We start from the raw sequence: 20,059 nt of genomic DNA on the forward strand, positions 1-20,059 counted from the left end.
ACAGCCGCTGTGCACGTGGAGATTGATTTAAAGTTTCGGAAAGTTTGACATCTACCCCAGGAAATCACTTAAATACCCAGAAAAATGCTTCTAATTTCATATATATCAGTGATTCAGTTTTCTGTTGTGATGTGCATTACCCTCTGAATATAATCAAACTTTCACCGAGTGAGTTAAATCCTGAACTGAACAGATTTGTTCAAGCGTAATTTAAGTTTTTGAAATCGCATTGTTTGCCATTAGTTTAACATTACAGTCAGAATTTATTTATTATTGTAATTTAATCATTTATTAGCCCGATTCTTATTATTTTGCTGTCGCGCAGTTTTATTTTAATGTCCTCACAACATTTCTAACATTATGGAGGAATTTTTCGCTCACTGCTTTAAAAAAGGTCCGTTTTTGATTACTCTAATCTCCGACTTCCAGAACATTCCCACACAAAAAAAGGTGATTTTAAAGTGGCTGCAACGTGATCCATCTTAATTTCAGTCGGATCTCATTGGGTTTTTTTTTAAGTGTTCAGAATTTGCAGGAGAATAACGAGGACTTCATTTTATTTCTTTTGCTTTAAACGTTAAACTTCGTGCTCTCTGCTGCTGCAGCGTCACCGCTCTGTCTCGTTCTGCTGTAATAATCCTGTAATCTGGCGCTTTGGCGTCTGTGCCGTAACCTCGGGATTCATCTCCGCCGCTTCTGCTTTCAGGCGTTATGGCAGCGATCCTAAACAGCACGCAGATTGTGTGTGTGTGTGAGCGCGTATATTCCGCGGTGATAAAACGGACCATCAGCAGTAATCTGAGTCGATACGCGCCGGCAGGGCCGATGAGGGATGGAGGGACAAGCAGGAATTAATTGCCGTATATAGTTTTGTGTTTGTGGAGGGGAGAGAGAGGGAGAGAGTGAGAGAGGAGGAGGGGGGATCGATCCACCGACCTACCGGCCCGCTATTTATCATCCCAACACGGTCGTATTGAGGTCTCCTGGGTGTGTGCGCGCGCGCGTGTGTGCTTGAGTGGGTGGAGTGGGGGTGTAGATAAAGCAGTCACATACGCACTCCTTCATGTGTCACTGTCACAGCTCGATTATTAATCACAGTAATAATAATAATAATAATAATGATGATAATGATGATGATGGTTAATTATTATCCATTTACGTTTTTACTTATTTAATGTGGGTGGGGCGGGGGGGGGGGGGTATTTTTTTATTATTTTTATTTTTATTTAAGTTCAATAACTGCAAGTCGTTTATCCTTCTTTGCTATGCTAACAGGTTCTATCTGAATATTTATGGCACTGATTTTCACGCTTGGTTTTTTAGGGCTCTTACGTCTTTAGATAAATATTTTCAAAAACGTAGAATGTTTTTTTCTCTCTCGCACTAATAGAAGAATAAATGTAGAAAGCATCCACCAACAGAATGCAGGTCTGACTGAAGGTCTAGCTCGCCATATGTTGATACAGTTTAAAATAAATGAAGTTATTATTAAAATGATTGACTGCAATGATTTGTTGAGTGACATAAATTATTATGTCACTATTTTGTTTTTTGAGAGAGGAAAACTGCAAATGTTTACCTCTTACATGTAAGAAGAGAGGGTCACTTGTTTTTTTGTTGTTTTTTCACTATTTTCTAATTGATTGATTAGTTAAAAGATGTTTTTTTCTCCAAACATTGAATGATTATTAAATTAAATAATTATTAAAACAGTTTAAAGCTTTCACAGATCAATCTTTGGTGTACCTCAAAGTCCAGCAACATTGGATCCCACATTTGCCATTATGCCATGGAATAACCTCTCATTAGCCCATCACAGTCTGCTTTTGTTACATGAGCTTTCTGTTAGAAGCTTCTAACCCAGGATAAACATGAGGATGCCTTTGTGACATCATTCGAGGTAGTTTTTAAGACTTTATAAAAATATTTTCCAAAGAGATTTTTTTTTGTTTTTTTCAACAGACTGAGTAAAACTACTGGTGGTGAGAAAACCGAGTTCTTTAAATGCTCCAAAATTTGTGAGTTTGTTACATGAGTCAAAATGTTCTCAAACATTTGGATTGTGACTCATTTGTATTTAAAAATCATAATGTTAGTATTCACAGATTCTTGGCTACTTCTAGATTAAAAAATGATCAATAAATGACAAATTCTTCCATTAGTTGCTGCTATTACAAGCAAAAAATACAGATAAATCAAGCAGACTTACCTAACATGCTGGCGGATTAGCATACAATTAGTTCCTTTGGTTTATTGCCTAAATATATACATTTTTAGTTATTAATTTAATAAAATATTAATAATTTTTAATAAATTAAATTCCAGCCATATTTCCCCCAGTCCTTTAGATGTTTAAGTCATCTGTGTTCACATCAGTTTGATGTGACTGAGCAGAAGTGGAAAAACAAACCGAAAGAAAACATAAAGAGGCTGGAATTTTATGTTCAATAAATACATACATAAATTTTAAAGCTTTATGTCGATTGCCCAACATCAAAAATGGCTTGAAGTTATCAGCCAGCTGGGATGCATTCTGCTTTGATAGGAAACACAGATCAGTTCTTCCGAGTTACATCTGGAGTTAATACCAGCTGACAGTTTTACAGTAATTTAATAACTGCTGAACACACACACAGACCTCTGACTGCTTGTATGTTGGTTTTCAGCCTCTGTCAGTTTGTGTGGAGTCACTCAAAACAACTTTAGCACAGACATTATACTGTGTGACAGATATTAAATGCAAATCACACTTTAACCTCTCTCTAACCGACAAGCTTGCAGGTTAAGTTGTTGTTTACTGTCTTTAAGTGCTAATGAGAGGCTTGAAATGAAATCCAAACCTTCTGTAAAGACGAGGAGCAAGCGGTACGTCATGTATGCTCTGTGCAAATCCAATTCTTGAAAAATCACATGCATAGAGTTCTGACTGATGCTGCGATCGCATTTTAAAGGCAGCATGCTGTGACTGCTGCCTGGATTATGTCTCATCTGGTTACATTGATGCAGGGAGAAGGATTCAGAATCATGCATGTTAGTAAAAGATTGTGGTTTTCATTAAATATTTAAAATCTAAACATGTCATGGTTTGTTGACATGTTTAATATTAAACCATGACAGTATTTCCTGTGTTTGATATGTGTTTCTCCTACAAAAAACAAAAAGCCATCATATTACAGAGCTCCAGATACAATTATTCTCTGTGTAAGAGCTGATGTTGCTCAGAAAGACCTCACAGAGCTGATTTTCCTGATTATGATCAATCGTGGAAATAAAGAGGGTTGAAAGATTTAAACCAGACCTGTCTTAGAAAATCATTTAAAGACCTTGATATTCTGCCATCGATGTAATTCAAGTGAAGAAAAATAAATAATTGCATTTATGAAATTCATAGTTACAGTACAGCAGTCAAGCCTGTTATGTTTAACATGTATATACATAAAGTGTAGACCTCCCAGACTGGACACAGGACGACACCTCTGTCTTTCAAATGGTTTTGAGAAAAGAAAAAGAAAAGAATCACAGAATGTTAATAGTTTTTATGTATATATTTTATGATTGTACAAGCATTTTTATTTTTATTTTAAAAGGAGAACCAAAAACAGGAGAAGGGTTTTCTACCTAAATGTGTTTTTAAGATGTCCACAAGGATTTCTGACCACTACGAGGTGGAAGAACAAACTCAAGAATACTGAATATGTTACAGAAATATATATTTATTCACTTATAAACCTCACTCTTTGGGCAAATGCTGACTTTGGAGTCTGAATTTGTCCCTAATACAACAACAACTCTTAGTTTTTAAGTGGACTCTGCCTCTACAGCCACTTTGTGTGAACAACTAAGATGTGTTGCTTATGAAATCCATGAAGTGCTACAGAGAAAATTACATTTTATTTATGTAATTAACACATTTTGAACTCTTAAAGAAATATAACAAAAGGAAAGACACCCAGCTGAACTAAAATGATCCATGTAGCAAACAAAAACTGTTGTGCTGCCACCCTTTTGGAGCCTTGACCTGACTTTTAAAAAATAGTTGAAAAAAAAAAAAGCACTATGCTGCTAAAAGATAAAAAATAGATATTTGCAAAATTCTGCCTAAATATGTATTTTACCTGGTTAATGTGTGTGGCGGGGCGTGGTCTGCAGCGCCGCTGCAGGGGAGGCGGACGCACCTGAGCGGCACCCGCAATCACGCCTCGCCGCCTTAACGTCTGTGCCATCTATGCTGTTGTGTTGGTGTGTGTCGGGCTGTGAGCTGCAAAGCTACAGCCGGCTGTATGCGTACAGCAACCGTGTGTGAAAAGTGGTCAATAAAGAGATGCTGAAAAGCGTGTTCATGCAAACATCGTCGGGTCTGCCGTGATATGTTTACAATGGGACTTCTGCTCCTGAACCTCTGCGCACAGCGTCTGCAAATCGGGGCTGTACGAAGTCACTTTCATCTTCACGCAGGACTGTAAGCTGTCATCTGTGAGGCGTGAGCGGTGTTTGTTTTTAACATAGTTCACGGTGGAGAACAGCTGCTGATATAATGTGGATCTGAAGGTCCATAATTGGCCTACCTGGGGTTGAAAGTCTTGATAAATGCACGGCGTTTCGGTGGGTACACTGGCTTCCGCGAGTGTGACGCTTATTTTGAGCGATGAAAAAATAAAAGAATATAATAGTATTTTTATATTTCAATATCACAATAATCTTCCAATTTAGAACTACAAGTTAAAAAAGAACTAACATAAATAAAATACACTTCATCTAAATACTTCTAATTTATTTTCCCAAACCACACGGAGCCGCACTATAAGGACTAAAGAGCCGCAGGTTGCCGACCCCTGATCTAGAAAATTAAGACAAACTATTAGACACTCAATGCAATGTATGCCTTTGTTTTAAGAAGGTATTTCTGGCTTTATATTAAAGATGCTGCAGGATATATGTGTGTAGTTCACTTTGATGTAATAGATTAAAGCTGTACCATCTAATTTATGACCACTAGGAGGCAGAAGACTCACCACAAACTCCACATGACAGTTGATATAGCTAACAAAAAAGTGTTTTACACGTGTAACAGCAGAATGTCTTTTTGTGTCCACATAGTCTCAAAGCAAAATCCTGAGAGAAATATCTGCTTCTATAACCACTTCCTTCTAACCTAAAGAGGATAACTGAGAGCTAAAAAGTGTAGCAGTATAGTTCTGGTCGTAGAAGAAGTAAGTATAAGCCTCACTGTGTGGTCCCATCTCCTCTGGACTCACAGCTGTGCTATTAACATCCACAGCTGTTATCAAATGTGATGATTTTGCCAAAGAGAAGTCACCGAAACTCAAATTTCTTGCTCTTTGATGCTTGTAATGGCAGAAAGTCAGGAAATAACACAAAATGTATATTACTCTTACAGTTATTGCTGAAGATCAGAGTGACATAAGAAAAACTGTGGAGACTGAAAGAGGCACCTTAAAGTTTCAAAACATGAAAATGCTTGTTACTAAGACGTAAATGGAGCAGATTAATAACTCGGCGTGGAGTTTAAAGAGATAATAAAGAGATAAGAGATATCAAAGTCAAACACACTTATTAAAAAATCTTTTTTTATGACAACAAAACACTTCATAAAGCAGCAGAATAAGAAGTGCCTGTAGCCATTTTCACTGGAAGGAGCTCGGGGATCAGAGGCAGAGCGGAGCTGTCTAAACACTGGCGATGGATGCAACAGAATACTGAGGTTGAATGATGGGTAGCAAGGAGAGCATGCCATAACAAGTTCACAGCCAGTTCATCAGTCTGGAAGAGAGGAAGAGAGGAGTGAAGGATAGAGAAGAAACAGAAGATATGTTCACCAATGACACTTTTACAGATTTAAGTCTGCTCCTGTATGCAGTGAATTAGCAGCAGTATCAGACGTAGTCTCAGTAGTGATAACAACAGAGTCAAATTAAAGGGGGACCTGTGTTCTTGGACTCTATTTAAAATAAACAATCTTTATCTCATTCTGGACCTTGGCGCATCTGGTGATATTATCACCAATCATCTGTCAAGGCAAACAATTTTAGCTCCTCCCCCTTTCAGCTAACTTTCTACTGATTGGGTCACGTTCATAAAAACAAGGTCTTACGGTCAAGGAGCTTTAGTGTCTCAGATGACATATTGGGGATATCTTCATGTCATCATACAGAATTGAGCCTTTAGAGCAGTCTGAAGTCTGAGCTTTTGGCTTACAAGGATATTCACACATATTCTGACCGCATTACATCTTTGTCACATTTAATATGAGCATGCATCTTTGTGTGTGTTGCATACAGTCATGTGAAAAAGACATGCAATCGTGAAAACAAACATACATAGCTTGTAGAACCACATTTACTGGCAATAACTTGTAGTGCTATTTTCCCATGTGACTTTATCCGTATTCACATCATTGTGGAGCAATGGCCCAACTTTTTACAGTGTTGCTTTCATTCATTGTGGGCATTTGTTTATGACAGTCCCTTCACATCCTTTCATTCAGCCAGTCTGCTGTAGACTTGCTGCTGTGCTTAGGATGAAGCACAGCAATCCTAATTTCCTACTTTCTTTAGCTTTCAGACAGATGGCCTCATATTTGACTTTGGAGTACTTTATTACTCAATGACTGCAGCATCAAACGATCCAAAATCCTCACCCCTCCATCATCTTGCTTGACAGTCTGTATTCAGTGTTAGCGCTGTTATGCTTTCTTTAATTTTCTTTAAGTGTGGAACTGTGCATCTCCACAATGGTCTTGGCTGTCCAAAAAGGATTGGTTCTAGTGTATTGACGCACAGCATATCCTGTAATATTTAGCATGAATTAATTTAAATCTTAGTTTTATTACTTTTTATGTATAATTAGATTTGACTAGTATACATTACAATAGGATTGGGATTTTTTTGTGTGTTTATGAATCGATTATAAAGTTACTTACATGTAAAAGTATGTGTTAATGATAAGTAATAGGAAAAAAGTATACATAAGCCACAATTATATTCCCTGCTATCTTGTTGTATTGTTTCTTTAAAGAAGGTTTGTAGTTCATAGATTCATAAACCACAGTCTCTTCTCTCTCAGCGTGTGTGCACACATGTCAGGAGTCCATCAGCTCCTCTGAGGGGTTAACTGATAACCTGGCTCATAGTTTGTTTGATCTCTGTTTGATGGAGATGTTTGGGATTGTATGTTTTAGTTAACATGTAAATATGCTTTACATTTGTTATTTCAGTGTCGAAGCAGAAGGTCCAGTGATTTGATGTGTTTTGATAGACTCGTTGGTAAAATGTGGTTCATTCGTGTGCTTCAGATAGAAACATCCAATGTAGCGTAAGCATATTAATTTCTTGGCATTATAGTAGTTTTATTATATGTATTAGTTTTTTTTTTTTATTCTTAAAGATATCGACAGCCGTGCAGGACTGACAGCTTGCAAAGATGACATAAAGGCCTATTCAGCCAAAGCATTGTTGTTTATTGTTGTGGTTTCTCTTATGTTTTTATTCCAGAAACCACACACACACACACACACACACACACACACACACACACACACACACACACACACACACACACACACACACACACACACACACACACACACACACACACACACACACACACGCACATATGAAATATAAACCTGGGTAACTTCAACTTAAATACAACAACCCTCTGAAGGATCCTCTCATGTGCTAAAACTGGAACACCACAAACTTGAGAACCAGTGATATTTATCATCAGATTTATAGGATCACAAGTTTGAATCAGGAGATTGCCTCAAACTCTTTGTGTTTCTAGCAGTCAGATGGATGTAGCACTGACAATGGTGGCCAGATGTGCAACTTACAGTCCTGGTTCGGTTTCAGCACCCAGGTTTGGGCCAGTGCACCCCAGTAGATTTATGTCTCCGGGACTTTTTGCGTGTTTAAAGTAAGGAACAAACTCTGGGTCTGAAAAATGAAGCCAGTGAGGAAGTGGCAGAAGCGGAAGTTCCTAGATTGGCCACTGGAGGCTCGCTCTAAAAGCCAGTTGATCTCCACAGACTCACATAATAAATCTTTTAAGTTTTACAGCAGAAATCAACATATTTACATCTGGGTGCAAAAATATTTTGGTCACTTGGACCGAAAAATAATATCTCTGCTTAGACTGTTGCCCTGTGGCTTGATAAGTAGTAGAAGATGAAATGGATGGATGGGTTTGTGTGTCTCCCATGCACTCTCAGGCAACAGCTTGCACAACTGTCAACTCAACTCTCCGTCCTCTCTTCTACTAACACTATGAAGGGAGCTGAAATTTAAAATAAATTAAACCTGAGAGTGACATCACAGCGGCTATGTCCAACTCTTATATATAGAATTTGACTCTCACTCTGTATGTATTTTCTATTCTCCTAAATTAAGTAACAGTGCTCACATTTGTGTTTCCTTTTGGTGCTTTTTTGTCTTTGGGTCTTCAAGATCATGTTTGTGTTTGTGGTTTTCTTCTTTTTGTTCCAGGTGAAGACCAGAGCCCTCCAATCCTGGGCCTCTGGGATCTCTTTGTACCCTAAAAAAATCAAGATGCTTTTCTTTTCTTCTGTTATTCCATATGTCTTCTTAGCGTTCAATATTTCTTTGGGTAAAAGTTTAAACATCCACATGCCCCCTGCCTCCTCACATGCTGATGAAGACATACTCTATGTCCAAACATTAGCTGCTGCACCTTATTAAAATCCTCTCATTTTTCCATGCGATCTAGATTTAATCTTTCTTCTCCCTGCTTCAGTTATTCTGTTTGTCAAGGCTCCGCTTTGAGCTTTTGTTGGCTCATGTGTCGGGACTCCTACACACACATATGTATTTACTTAGTTATTTCTTTTGTTTTCTTTGGTTTGTTTGTTTACCCACATGAATGAAGCAGTCATGAGAGGAAATATCTTAAGTGGCTGCTCTGTGGTGTTTTTCGTTGTCGCAGACTTTACTTTTACCCCTGAGCTGAAATAAAAGTGACGTTTTTATTTTATCTCGGTTTAATAAGTCAAGGATCCTGGAGAATTTTTCCCATTTACTCGACCGTGACCCAGAGTTACATTTTTTGCTTTATAAATGACCATAATATGGTTTAATTAACTTCAATCCATCATGGTGTAAAAGCAGCCGTCAGTCGATCAAATGACGGATATTTAATTTTGGGAAAGACAGAAGAAAAACAACATTAACATCCTGTTCCTCTCAGCTGCTCTGTTCTGTGGGAGTTTTCTGCGCAGATAATAATCTCTCATTATGTTGCTACAGTCAATTAACATCCATTACTGTCAGACTGCATCTCTGAGTAAATGTTGACACTCGCTAACTCCCAGCAATACGCTCTTTGCCACATTTAACCTGGAAAAACACAGAGGAGAGGACTTTTTCCCCCTCATTTGGACTTCATCAGGGCTCCTGCTTTTTATTCCTCTTTTGCTTTTTCTTCAGTTTCAGTTTTTCATTCAGTCTGAAGGATTAACCACTGCTTAGAAAGATTTAATCATTCGTACTTCAATTTTGATTCTGAAACTGTTTATTTACTGTTACATAAAGATTCCAGATTAGATTTGCAATGACTGCTTTGTGGATTTTCTTCCAGTCGTGTAGTTACAAGTAAAAATACAAAAAGATATGTCAGTCTTTCATCCACTTACATCATAATGAACTGCAATTTGGAGGTTTGGGACTTAATGTGTGTGCTAAGGGGATTTTTTAAATAGCTGGTAAATAATAAAAAGTATATATCAGTACAAAATCTGTATAACTGTGCCAGCATTCAGTCACATTTCCAGTTAAAACTTTTCAATTGGTGTTTTCAAAATGGAATTTGCAGGTTTTTAATGGAATTCTGCATAAACAATCCAAACGGATAAAATGCATTCATACAGTTATTAAATCAGAAGGTTCACATAGAAATCGGATTTTGAAATTTTGTTATGCTATCAAAACAAAAACTTCAATAAATTTTGAAAGGAAATTCCAGGGAACTTCCTAGATTTTCAAAATAAATTATCTCTTTTCAACAATAAATAATAAACACTAGAAAACTGCAAAACATTAAAATATTAATTTAAAGGAGTGAGTGAGCACAAGTGAGTTTAACTTCAGTGAGAAATGATTTTGACATTTTGTGCCAAAAGCAACACATTTTTCATGCTCTTGTATTAATTAAAAGTCTGGGAACACAAGCTGTCATAAGGTTACAACAGTTCATAAGTGTGTTGATCTCCAAATGAAGACAGAGTACACATGTGTAAACACTTGAAAGCCTGCAGCCAGGACCCAAACAACACTTTTTGCCCTTTTAAAAATGAGTTTCATCATATTTAAAACAAATGTTTTCAGTTATGGTATGTTATGTTGTTTTGTTTTCAGTTTTCCATCTGCTGGTGTTAAAAAGTCTCTCTTTCCTTGCCAGGTTGTGACATGTGTGCAGACAACAGGAACGGTGAGTGTCCGATGCACGGCCCTCTTCACTCTCTGCGCCGGCTCGTCGGCACCAGCAGCACGGCAGCACCTGTCACCCTACCAGACATCCCTGATTGGCTGAGAGACCTGCCCAGAGAGGTGACCCCCACTTCCTATATGCAGCCTCTAACTAAAAACAGTTTGGTTCAGAGCAAGTAAAATCCCCCTTTCTTCTCTGATATTTGAGTGGTTCATTATTTATTGAAAAATACTTAAATTCAATGTAGTGCCTGCAAAATTATATTTAATAGTAATCATATAAATGTACCTCATTGTGCACCCACTTGGTAGCAACATTTAATATCTTTATCTACTAATTTGACACCACCAAAAAGCTTTAAAAGCTTAATAATCATAACATCTACATAGTAAGCCCATCAATCCCCTGCTGGTTATCTTTCCATTGCCATCTACCTTCATCATGACTACCTCTGCTTTGTATCTGGGTGAAGTCCGTTCATCTCTACTTCCAGGTATCCAACTGGTCCAAGCCCGAGGAATGCTTATTTTTTATTGGCCACACACAATGTCAATCACAGTAACTGGGCTCAAACAGGTGTGGGTCATTTTGGTTGATGAATTGAGGTGTCAGTGGTGGAAAGTATAGCTTAGTAAAAAAAAAAACAACACACAGTCACTGCAAAAAAAACACACAATAGATAAATAAATAAAACTATACAAATACTGTGAAACTAGTACTTCCACTGGGTGATACATGTCTGATAAGTAGGCTGCTGTAAGACCATGATATAATAAATCACAGCTACAGTTTGTAAGTAAATTCTTCTACAGAACAAACTACACACGTCTCACCTTTAGCTGACTGCAGCTGCTGGTGTCACGTTGTTTTGACCTCTGTATGCAGGTGTGTCTGTGCACCAGCACAGTTCCTGGTCTGGGTTACGGAATCTGTGCAGCTCAGAGGATCCCTCAGGGAACCTGGATTGGCCCGTTTCAAGGAGTCCCCCTGATGCTGGAAAAACTGCAGTCTGGAGTGGTCAGGAACACCCGACACCTGTGGGAGGTAAGGAGGGGAGAGCTTTATATCTATGCGTGCACCCACGATTGCCTCATGGCTTTGTGCATTTGTGCAATAAGTGTCATTAAATCCTTCCAAAAAGATTCATGGCTGCTCCGATGCACAGGAATCAAAACCCATACGAGGAAGATTAATTATTTTTGGCTGGTAAAGACACATTTTGAAATGTATCTTTGAATTGAGATCAATAACATTACTGGGGTTGCTTTTTGCTTATTTACCCAGGAATTAATGGTGCATTTTTACAGGTGGTTAGCTCATTAAATCGAGTTTTAGCGGTGCAGTGAGGAAATGGAAAACAACAAATAGCTAGCTAGATGCTGGAGGTACTCTTAGGTTATACTTGTATCCTGACATACATGTGAAAAAACCATGAAACCGTAGTCAAGCGCCTGTTATACGTTCTTCATGTGCACTTGGAGTCTGCTTGTATGATGTATGGGCAATTGGTGGAATAAAGCGTAGTCTCTTGCGGACATTTGGAGAGTACAGGGATGTCCTCATGGAGCCTCATGTTTATCTGTGACTATAACACTGGTTTTAGCATCACAACCACATTATCAACATTATCACATGATGGAAGTATATAGAAGGGGGTTATGTTATGTGCACATAGTTTGAAATGAGGGAATGAGGACCAGACTTCCTTTTGTTAAAATGTTAAATTAACTAACTTGAATTGTTAGACCGATTCATTTATGTTAGGCTTCCTATTCAAGTAATTGTATTATTTGCATCATTTGGAGTTCCTGTTGTATTCTGCAGGGGGGGAAACTGATACTAATTCAACAAATAATAGGTTTTTAAATTTCATCCTGTTCTTGCATTTTGCACTTAGTTGTGTGTCTGCCTGTTTGTGTGGATTTTTTTCTGTGCGTGTGTGCTTGTGGTCAGCGTCATGTCACCTCTCAGTCCATTGATCAGAGCAGATTGTATTTACATACAGTGGCAGGAGAAAGTCAATGTGGCAGTTATAAACAGCTGCATTAGCATTAGAGAGAGCGAGGGAGGGTGGACTGAGGCATGCAGGGAGACACAGAGATAGATGAGTCCCGTGTGGCTGAGCTGGTAAAGGTCAGTCAGACGTCGGTTGACCGGACATCAGTCTCTCTGCTGTTGGCTGCAGTGGGACAGGAGGTGGAGGAGGAGGACGTGGGAGTGGGCGTGGGTGGAGAGGGGCTTCTGGTTGTGGTGGTGGGAGGCTGTAGAGGATCACAGGTCAGAGGTTAGGGGGCACAGAAGACATGATCAGCCAAGTCCGGCAGGGCCACCAGGTCTTTGCTTTGGGGGAAAAAAGAACATGAAAGTGATGAGGATTAAACTGACGACATGTTTTTATGAGTTTATCTGATGCAGACAATCACTGAGCAGATTTTACTTTCACATGTTAACTCCTGTTGAACCCAATATGAAGCTGCAGTTAAATCTGTTGTGCCCAACAGTATGACCTGCAAGAGCTAATCTGCCAAGTGACAGACAGCAGCAAACTTATTTATGACCACCACGTCTGCAGGTCATTTTCTAACCCATCTACTACACCTCCCCTTTTACATGCTATGCTTTTGGTAGAGCTTTGCAAAGCCTTGTCTGCTTGTTGTAGCTGTTTATCATCACCAGGGGGCAGTTTCATAAATATGTGAACTACTCTATTTCAACAATTGGATGCCATCACTTCCTGTTGAGTAGTTACTGGCTTTTTGGAAGACTATAAAGAAGTGTATCTTTGTACTCAGCGCGCCATCGAATGTCTTTGTGAATCAAGGCAGGAACATAATATCAATATTATATCTGTTGTCCCTGATGCCTGGGCTGGTCTGGTGTCTACAGTTATACACTTCTGTGATCAGGTAAAGATTGTGGAGACTTCAAGAGTTTGTTTTTGTCCCGATGTGCAGCATGAATAATGAACACAGCTGATTTTAAATAGTTAGTTTAAATGGTCCTGTTCTAGTTGCATATTAAGGCTAATTAAAACTGACAATCTGAGACAATTTGCCTGTTTAAAATGAAATCTACAACACAAAGTGTAGAAACTGAATATTCTGGCGCTAAGATGTAAGAATATCCTGGATGTAATTTTTGTTTTGCTGCTGCAGCTCATTATTTGGACCTGGCACAAACTGTCAGTGACCCTCCATGGGGTCTGAAACCAGCTTTTTAAACTCACTAACCCTGAAGAAATTGGTCTGGTCAGATAACCCAGCTCTAACCGGCAGATTACCGGCTGCCAGGCTACGACTGGCCATTAGGCCTATTGATGAAGGAGCTTTACACACAGATTCCATTAAAACTCACTGGTTGTTAAACTCACTTATTGACGCCTCCCAAAACAGGAAGAGATGCTTGTCCTATAGCCAATCAGGGAGCTGGTGTCATGTTGTCTATGGCATCCTAGAAGAGCCAGTTTTAATTAAGACACTTACCGTTACGTCTGAGTGGAACAGCAGAGGGTTTTCTGGAGCGGCAGTATTTTACTGCTCGACAAATCGATCCCCTCCGAGGCAGAGCTCAGTGCTGGAGTCCAACTTTATGGTGGAATAATTCTTGAACTATCTGACCGGCAGCTTCATCACTCCCTACTCCAGCGCTGTGGCAGAGAAGTCAGGAGCAGAGCGCTAAAACTGAACTTTATCTTGATGTAAATGTAATTTTTGTAATAAAGTTTTATTTAGGGCTACATTGATGAGTTAATCAATTAAGTAAAATAAATACTGAGTAGGTTAAGCAGTTCCCACAGTCCAGTTTTCCTAATTTCTTACCTTAAGCTTTCTGAAAATGCTGATTCACTGATTTATGCTATTATAGATAAATAGATTTTAAAATATATTCACAGAGTTAATTAAAACTTCAGAAAGTCCTTTCTGCTTGTTGGATGGAAAAAGTGAAAAGGGAGGAAGAGTCAGATGGAGGTGAAAAGATGGTAAGATGGAAGGTGAAGGAAAAGGCCAGAAAAAGCAATGAATAAGTGCTCTAAGTCAGCGGTCCCCAACCTTTTTTGAGCTACGGACCAGTTTAGGTCCAACAATGTTTTCACGGACTGGCCTTTAAGGTGTTGCAGATAAATACAACAAAATAAAACCAGTACCGGTACCAAAAAAAAGTCACACGGGAAAAGACCCAGGGAAACCCAGTTAACGATAAAAACAATAAAAAATAATGATAAAAACCGATAAGAACCCTGAAAACCATAAATTTCACACCTAAGCCTCAACTCACATGGCCCGGTACCAAATGACTCCGGGGGTTGGGGACCGCTGCTATAACTGATGGAAAGCACAGAGAAATGAAGAAAGGCGAGAAGGAAGGAAGGAAGGCAGGAGGTGGGGGAAGGATAAATAAAGTGTACAAAGAAGATGGAAAAGGAAAGAAAGGGATAATGAAGGATGTGAAGCTGATGGGAAAAGGAACAAAAGGACAGACTGAAAAGGACAGGGAAAGGAAGGAAGGAAGGAAGGAAAAAAGGGATAGGAAGGAAGGACAGGACTAATGCCATAACCCAGGGAGAAAGTCTTGGTTCACTCCAGCTTGTTTTTATTGTTTATTTATGTGTTTATTTACTCAACTGTATATACATAACACTATTTATTACATATCACTTACGTCTTGTATATTGTGCATTATATATATATATATATATATATATATATATATATATTTTTTATTTTTTTTTTCCCCTTTGTTAATACTGTCCATATGTACATAGTGCTGCAGAACTGTACCCCCCCCCCCCCCCCCCCCAGCATGTTTACACTGAGTAGGAGGTGGTCTGTATCTCATTGTACAACTGTATAGTGACAATAAAGGCATTCTATTCTATTGTATTATTTATTGAAACTGGTATTAAATTGCTTTATTGGCTTCTGAACATCCACCCAGTTATTGGAGACCCAGTAACTGGCTCCACCCTTTTTTTTTTAAGTGTTTTCAAATATCTGGAACACATTAAACAGAAAAACTATAAAGCCAAAAGGTATGAATGAAGTTAAATGTAAACTCTTCCAACAAATTTGTCTATTTGTGGCTACAGCAGAACGTTAGATTGTTTGCAGATGATTTAGTAAGAAGTTCTAGTAAGAAGATCCTGTTACAATCCTGGATGTAGCAGTGGAAAATCTCATACACATCCAAATATTCCCAATTTGAGTTTCAGTTTCTTTTTGAGGGAAAGCGTGACAGGTTCTCATTCTCGACTCGAACCGGCGACCTCTCTATCTGAACCTCGAGTACGCTCTGATTGAAAAGAATGTGCAGTAAAAACACGGGCGCCGTCCTCTGACCTCGTCCTCTGGGGTTTTACAGGAGTTTTCTTTTTGGACAGATCAGAGACTAGATGAGCTGTCAGCGCCGAGTCGGTGAATATGGCCCAAACATCATAACTTCAGAGCCGCAGAGAAAGAAAAACTGGAGCTGCTCAGTTTGAGGCAAAAATATTTTGTTAGTGTGGGATGTTGATGGGACACATGAGGATTCAGAAAATTCCAAATGCCTGTTGGCATCTTGGCTTTTTGCATCATGAGGCTGTTTTCTTTGTCTGTTCCTGGCTGTCAGTCTGTCCGTTTGTGTTTTCCTGTCCGTCCATCAGTGCAGAATTCCCATTGACTTTATGTTTTTAGTGGTTTGTGGTCACAGCATCCAGTAAAGGCTTTGTAATGTTTTCTTGACTGATGTCATTATTTCATGTTTATATATTCTGGGTTTTATTAAAGGGCCTGATCGCCTTTGACATCATCGCTTTGATTACATAATCAGAAATGGTTTATGGCAAATTCCATATGGTGGTTTTCGTGTTGCTTGGATTTCAGTGAGGCAAGTACGTTTTTATCATTGGAATTTATTAATAAAGCAGAAACGCTCACACTGATAATATGACGTCAGATAGATGGCAGGAACAAAGTCTTAAAGCCCTGAAATAATTTTCCACATAAACCATAAACTCAATATCGTTGGATTTTTGGGCACTCGACTACAAAAGCTTTTTTTTTTTTTTAAGCCATGATGTGACATTAATTCCTCAAACAATCACCCAATGATTAAAGCAAGTTATGTGTATTGATAATGACAGTAGCATTCCTTCAACTTAGAATTCAGTGAAAAAGTTTGATTTAATAAATGAACAACAAATTATTGTTATATAAATATAGACAAAACTTTAAAAAGGAAATGTACAAAACTGGTGTTTCTCCGATTGATGAGAGCTTCTGTCATGTCCATATACACTTTTTTTGGAGACTTTTCCTTATTTTTTGTTACTTAAACTGCTCCAGTGTTGGATGCTCACAATAACTATGGACAAAGTTTCAAACAATGAGGCCAGTGTATGCACAGCTTATCTCTGTTGCAACAATATGTTTATTGAGTTTTTAGAACACATAAAATACAGGTCAAATAAATCGTATACAGAAATATGACAGAATATTCATCAGGAAAAAAACGTAAAAAACAAAAAACCCCCCCCCCCCCCCAAAAAAAACCCCAAAACAAACAAACAAACAAACAAAAAAAGCAGATGAACTATACAAAGTATCATTCCACCATATCCCTCATATTTATATCACGTTATGTCTTTCCAAATTATGTGACTCCAGGTTCCCCTTTTCCACCAACACTTGTGAAATTTCCACTCCTTCCAAGTTTAATATAAAAGGTTTCCAGACAATTTCAAACAGCTCCTTCTTCCCTTTCAAAATATAGGTTATCTTTTCCATAGCCAGAGATGAGGACATGTCCCGTAACCAATGCCCGGTTTTGCTCTATCAATTTTTCTCTAATACAATGCAATTAGACGTTTAGCAAGCAAGAGGCACATATTTATAAGGGTCCTGATTTCTTTTTGAATTGTAGGAGTTGGTGGATAAAGTCCCTTGCACAACTTATCTCTGTGAGCCAAGAGATCAGGTTGCTGCTCTTATTACCCAGTTTTTCCAAGTTGGTTTTTTTTCTATTTTTGTCTCTCTGTGATATCATATAGAGAGACGACACTTAAGGCTGTATTAGGTATATCCCATAGATGGCTGGGATATACCTAATAGGGTCATCTTGGGCACACAGTTCTAGAGGGTACCCAAGATGCCCAACAGGGTGTGAAATGTGAACAAAACTGGTCTTGAGCTCAAGTTGTGAGCAGACTACTAGAACAAACCTTCTGTTTGTGAAGACCAGCCAATAGGAAAGCTATAAGAAAGCTGAGTCAAAGGGAAGATAGCCTTAAAGGAGAAGAGGAGGAAGGAGCTAAAACAACTCATTTTGAACTGAAAAGCTGCATCAGGGCTCGTATAAGATCAACAGGGACTATTTTGAGCTGTGAATCATGCAACGCTACCCCAGTATATGCAGGAATATAAAAGCGTGGTGGTAGAATAGTACTACTTTGATGTGATGTTAGTACTAATCTTTGCATCCATGCTCCCAATGAAACATCTTGGAGTTGCTAGCATGACTGAGGACACCTGCTTTGTTTCTTCTGCCTTCTTCCGGATCCAGTCAAAATTCAGCAGAATCCACAGTCCTCCAACTGGGTTTAAGTTTAAACTCTAGCGCCACTGTCAGTGCGCCCCAGGGTGGCTGTGGCTACAATGTAGCTTGCCATCACCAGTGTGTGAATGTGTGGATGAATGGGTGAATAACTGAATGTAGTGTAAAATGCTTTGGGGTCCTTAGAGACTAAGTAAAGCGCTTTACAAATACAGGCCATTTACCATTTGTATTGGTCTGAGTTTGTAGACCGTTTTTTTGTGCCGAAGGCATGCTAACGGAGAAGCTAGAAAATTTAAGACATGTTTGTATTTATTTCCGTACATCTGTACAATACAGCCTCTATGTCATTTGGTATTGCATCACTTTTTTCTTGGATGTATCAAATGATGGAATTTATTTGGAAGGTGCATTTGCATCATGATCTGATACCATTTCCCATCCATTGCTATATAAACACAAACCAAACTTTGTCCAGAGACCTTTCTCGAATTCTTCTCCTGCCCATCTTCATGCTCTTCTTTTGTCATTTCTGAGTTAAAAACTCTTTCAATACCCCGGGGAATCATTTGCCTTGCAGGTCAAACTGTGGCTGTTATAAACCACCACTCAGCCTGGTGCTGTTTGGTTAAACCCACTCGGTGAGTCGGGTTAACTCAGTTCATTTCTTGCTCTGCGTGACATTACCCTGTAGGCATGGTAACAGCAGGGGTTCAAGAACAAAGACTGGGGTTTTCCACCCAGACCTACATGTTAGAAAAACATTGTGTGTGTGCGTGTGTGTGTGCGTGTGTGTGTGTACATGTATATAGTCTCTTCATAATCCAGCAGCATGTTTGATCAGAGTGTTTTTCCAGCGTCAGAGCCGCTGGTTGTTTCCTCTCCTGTGCTGGTTTCTGTGGAGGCTTCACCTGCTGTGCTGAGCTATAGTACAAACATGTCCACTCTCTTCATACCACATGTTTCAGCCAATGTTTGAAGTTCATTGTAGTACCCACAGTCATTTATCGTTTCTTTCAGCTCACCTCAGGCAGTATTGTATGATTATATGGTTTAAATTATAACTATAATTTAGTACTTTGTGAAAACAAATCTGAAATTTAATGCAGACTCTCTCTTTTTTCAGTGTTACCAACACTCCTGCTATCCTTAAGATCCTTTTTATATATTACTCTGCAAACACTGACTTTCTTTATTCTCACCTTCCTAATGGTTAGAATTGATTGATGAGATAATGTGGGGTTTTTCTAAATTATTATTATTTTTATGTGTATAGGTTATCTAATTTTATATTGTTGTGTTGTGCACATAAGCTGTACAAATGAACAGACCACTGTGACTCTATTCATGGGTTCGTGAACTCTGCGGTGGTTTGTTCTTATAATTAAACACACAGAAAGTCATATTATTTGTCAGATAATTGTGTTAAAAATACTCAAAGACACCAGCAGCACAAACCTGACCAAGAGGTCCAGTTCAGTGACTCCAATTAGTGGAGGGGAACCCCAGCAGACAGCTAACAGCTATAGCTGCCTCTGCTATCACCCACCTGTCTGTCAAAGAAAGCACTGGTCAGTGTTTAAAAACCATCGAACAAAGCACCAGTGTGCAATGTGTCTGCTCTGTGTCAGATAAATTTTTGAGCTAACAAGTTATCCTGGAGTCCATGCTAGGTAAGCTAGCCATGTGTTCTTATCTAATCTCACCAGAAAGATTTAAAGCGAAAATAATCCCAAGATATACGATTCTGCATTCTTTTCTCCGGTGTGTGTGTGTGTGTGTGTGTGTGTGTGTGTGTGTGTGTGTGTGTGTGTGTGCGTGTGTGTGTGTGTGTGTGCACGCATGTCTGCCTTCTCCACAACTATCCCTATGATTTTATTGGTAATTGGTGGTTGCTCAAAATCACCAAACTGGCTGCGTTCCAGTTTTTTCACAACATTTTTTGTTCATATTCAGTTTTATGATTTGTGTCAAATGATTTGTGTCGGGAAAAACATTTTTTAGAAATGCCCTGAAGGAAGTGAGAGATTGTTGTTCAGTTTGGAGCTTAAAACAAGTAAAACAGTTT

The 20,059-nt window shown here is 38.7% G+C and overlaps 1 protein-coding gene across 2 annotated transcripts in view; it reads left to right on the plus strand.

Annotated features, from left to right (window-relative positions):
• Window positions 1–20,059, plus strand: part of prdm6 (PR domain containing 6) — a 124,992-nt gene that overhangs the window by 4,057 nt on the left and 100,876 nt on the right. For both annotated transcript variants that reach the window (XM_026186579.1, XM_026186580.1), the window contains exons 3-4: window positions 10,432–10,580; window positions 11,347–11,505. In XM_026186579.1, the coding sequence (XP_026042364.1) occupies window positions 10,432–10,580; window positions 11,347–11,505 (308 nt within the window). The remainder of the gene's footprint in view (window positions 1–10,431; window positions 10,581–11,346; window positions 11,506–20,059) is intronic.

The sequence above is a fragment of the Astatotilapia calliptera genome, chromosome 12 (assembly GCF_900246225.1).
Source record: "Astatotilapia calliptera chromosome 12, fAstCal1.2, whole genome shotgun sequence".
Taxonomy (NCBI): domain Eukaryota; kingdom Metazoa; phylum Chordata; class Actinopteri; order Cichliformes; family Cichlidae; genus Astatotilapia; species Astatotilapia calliptera.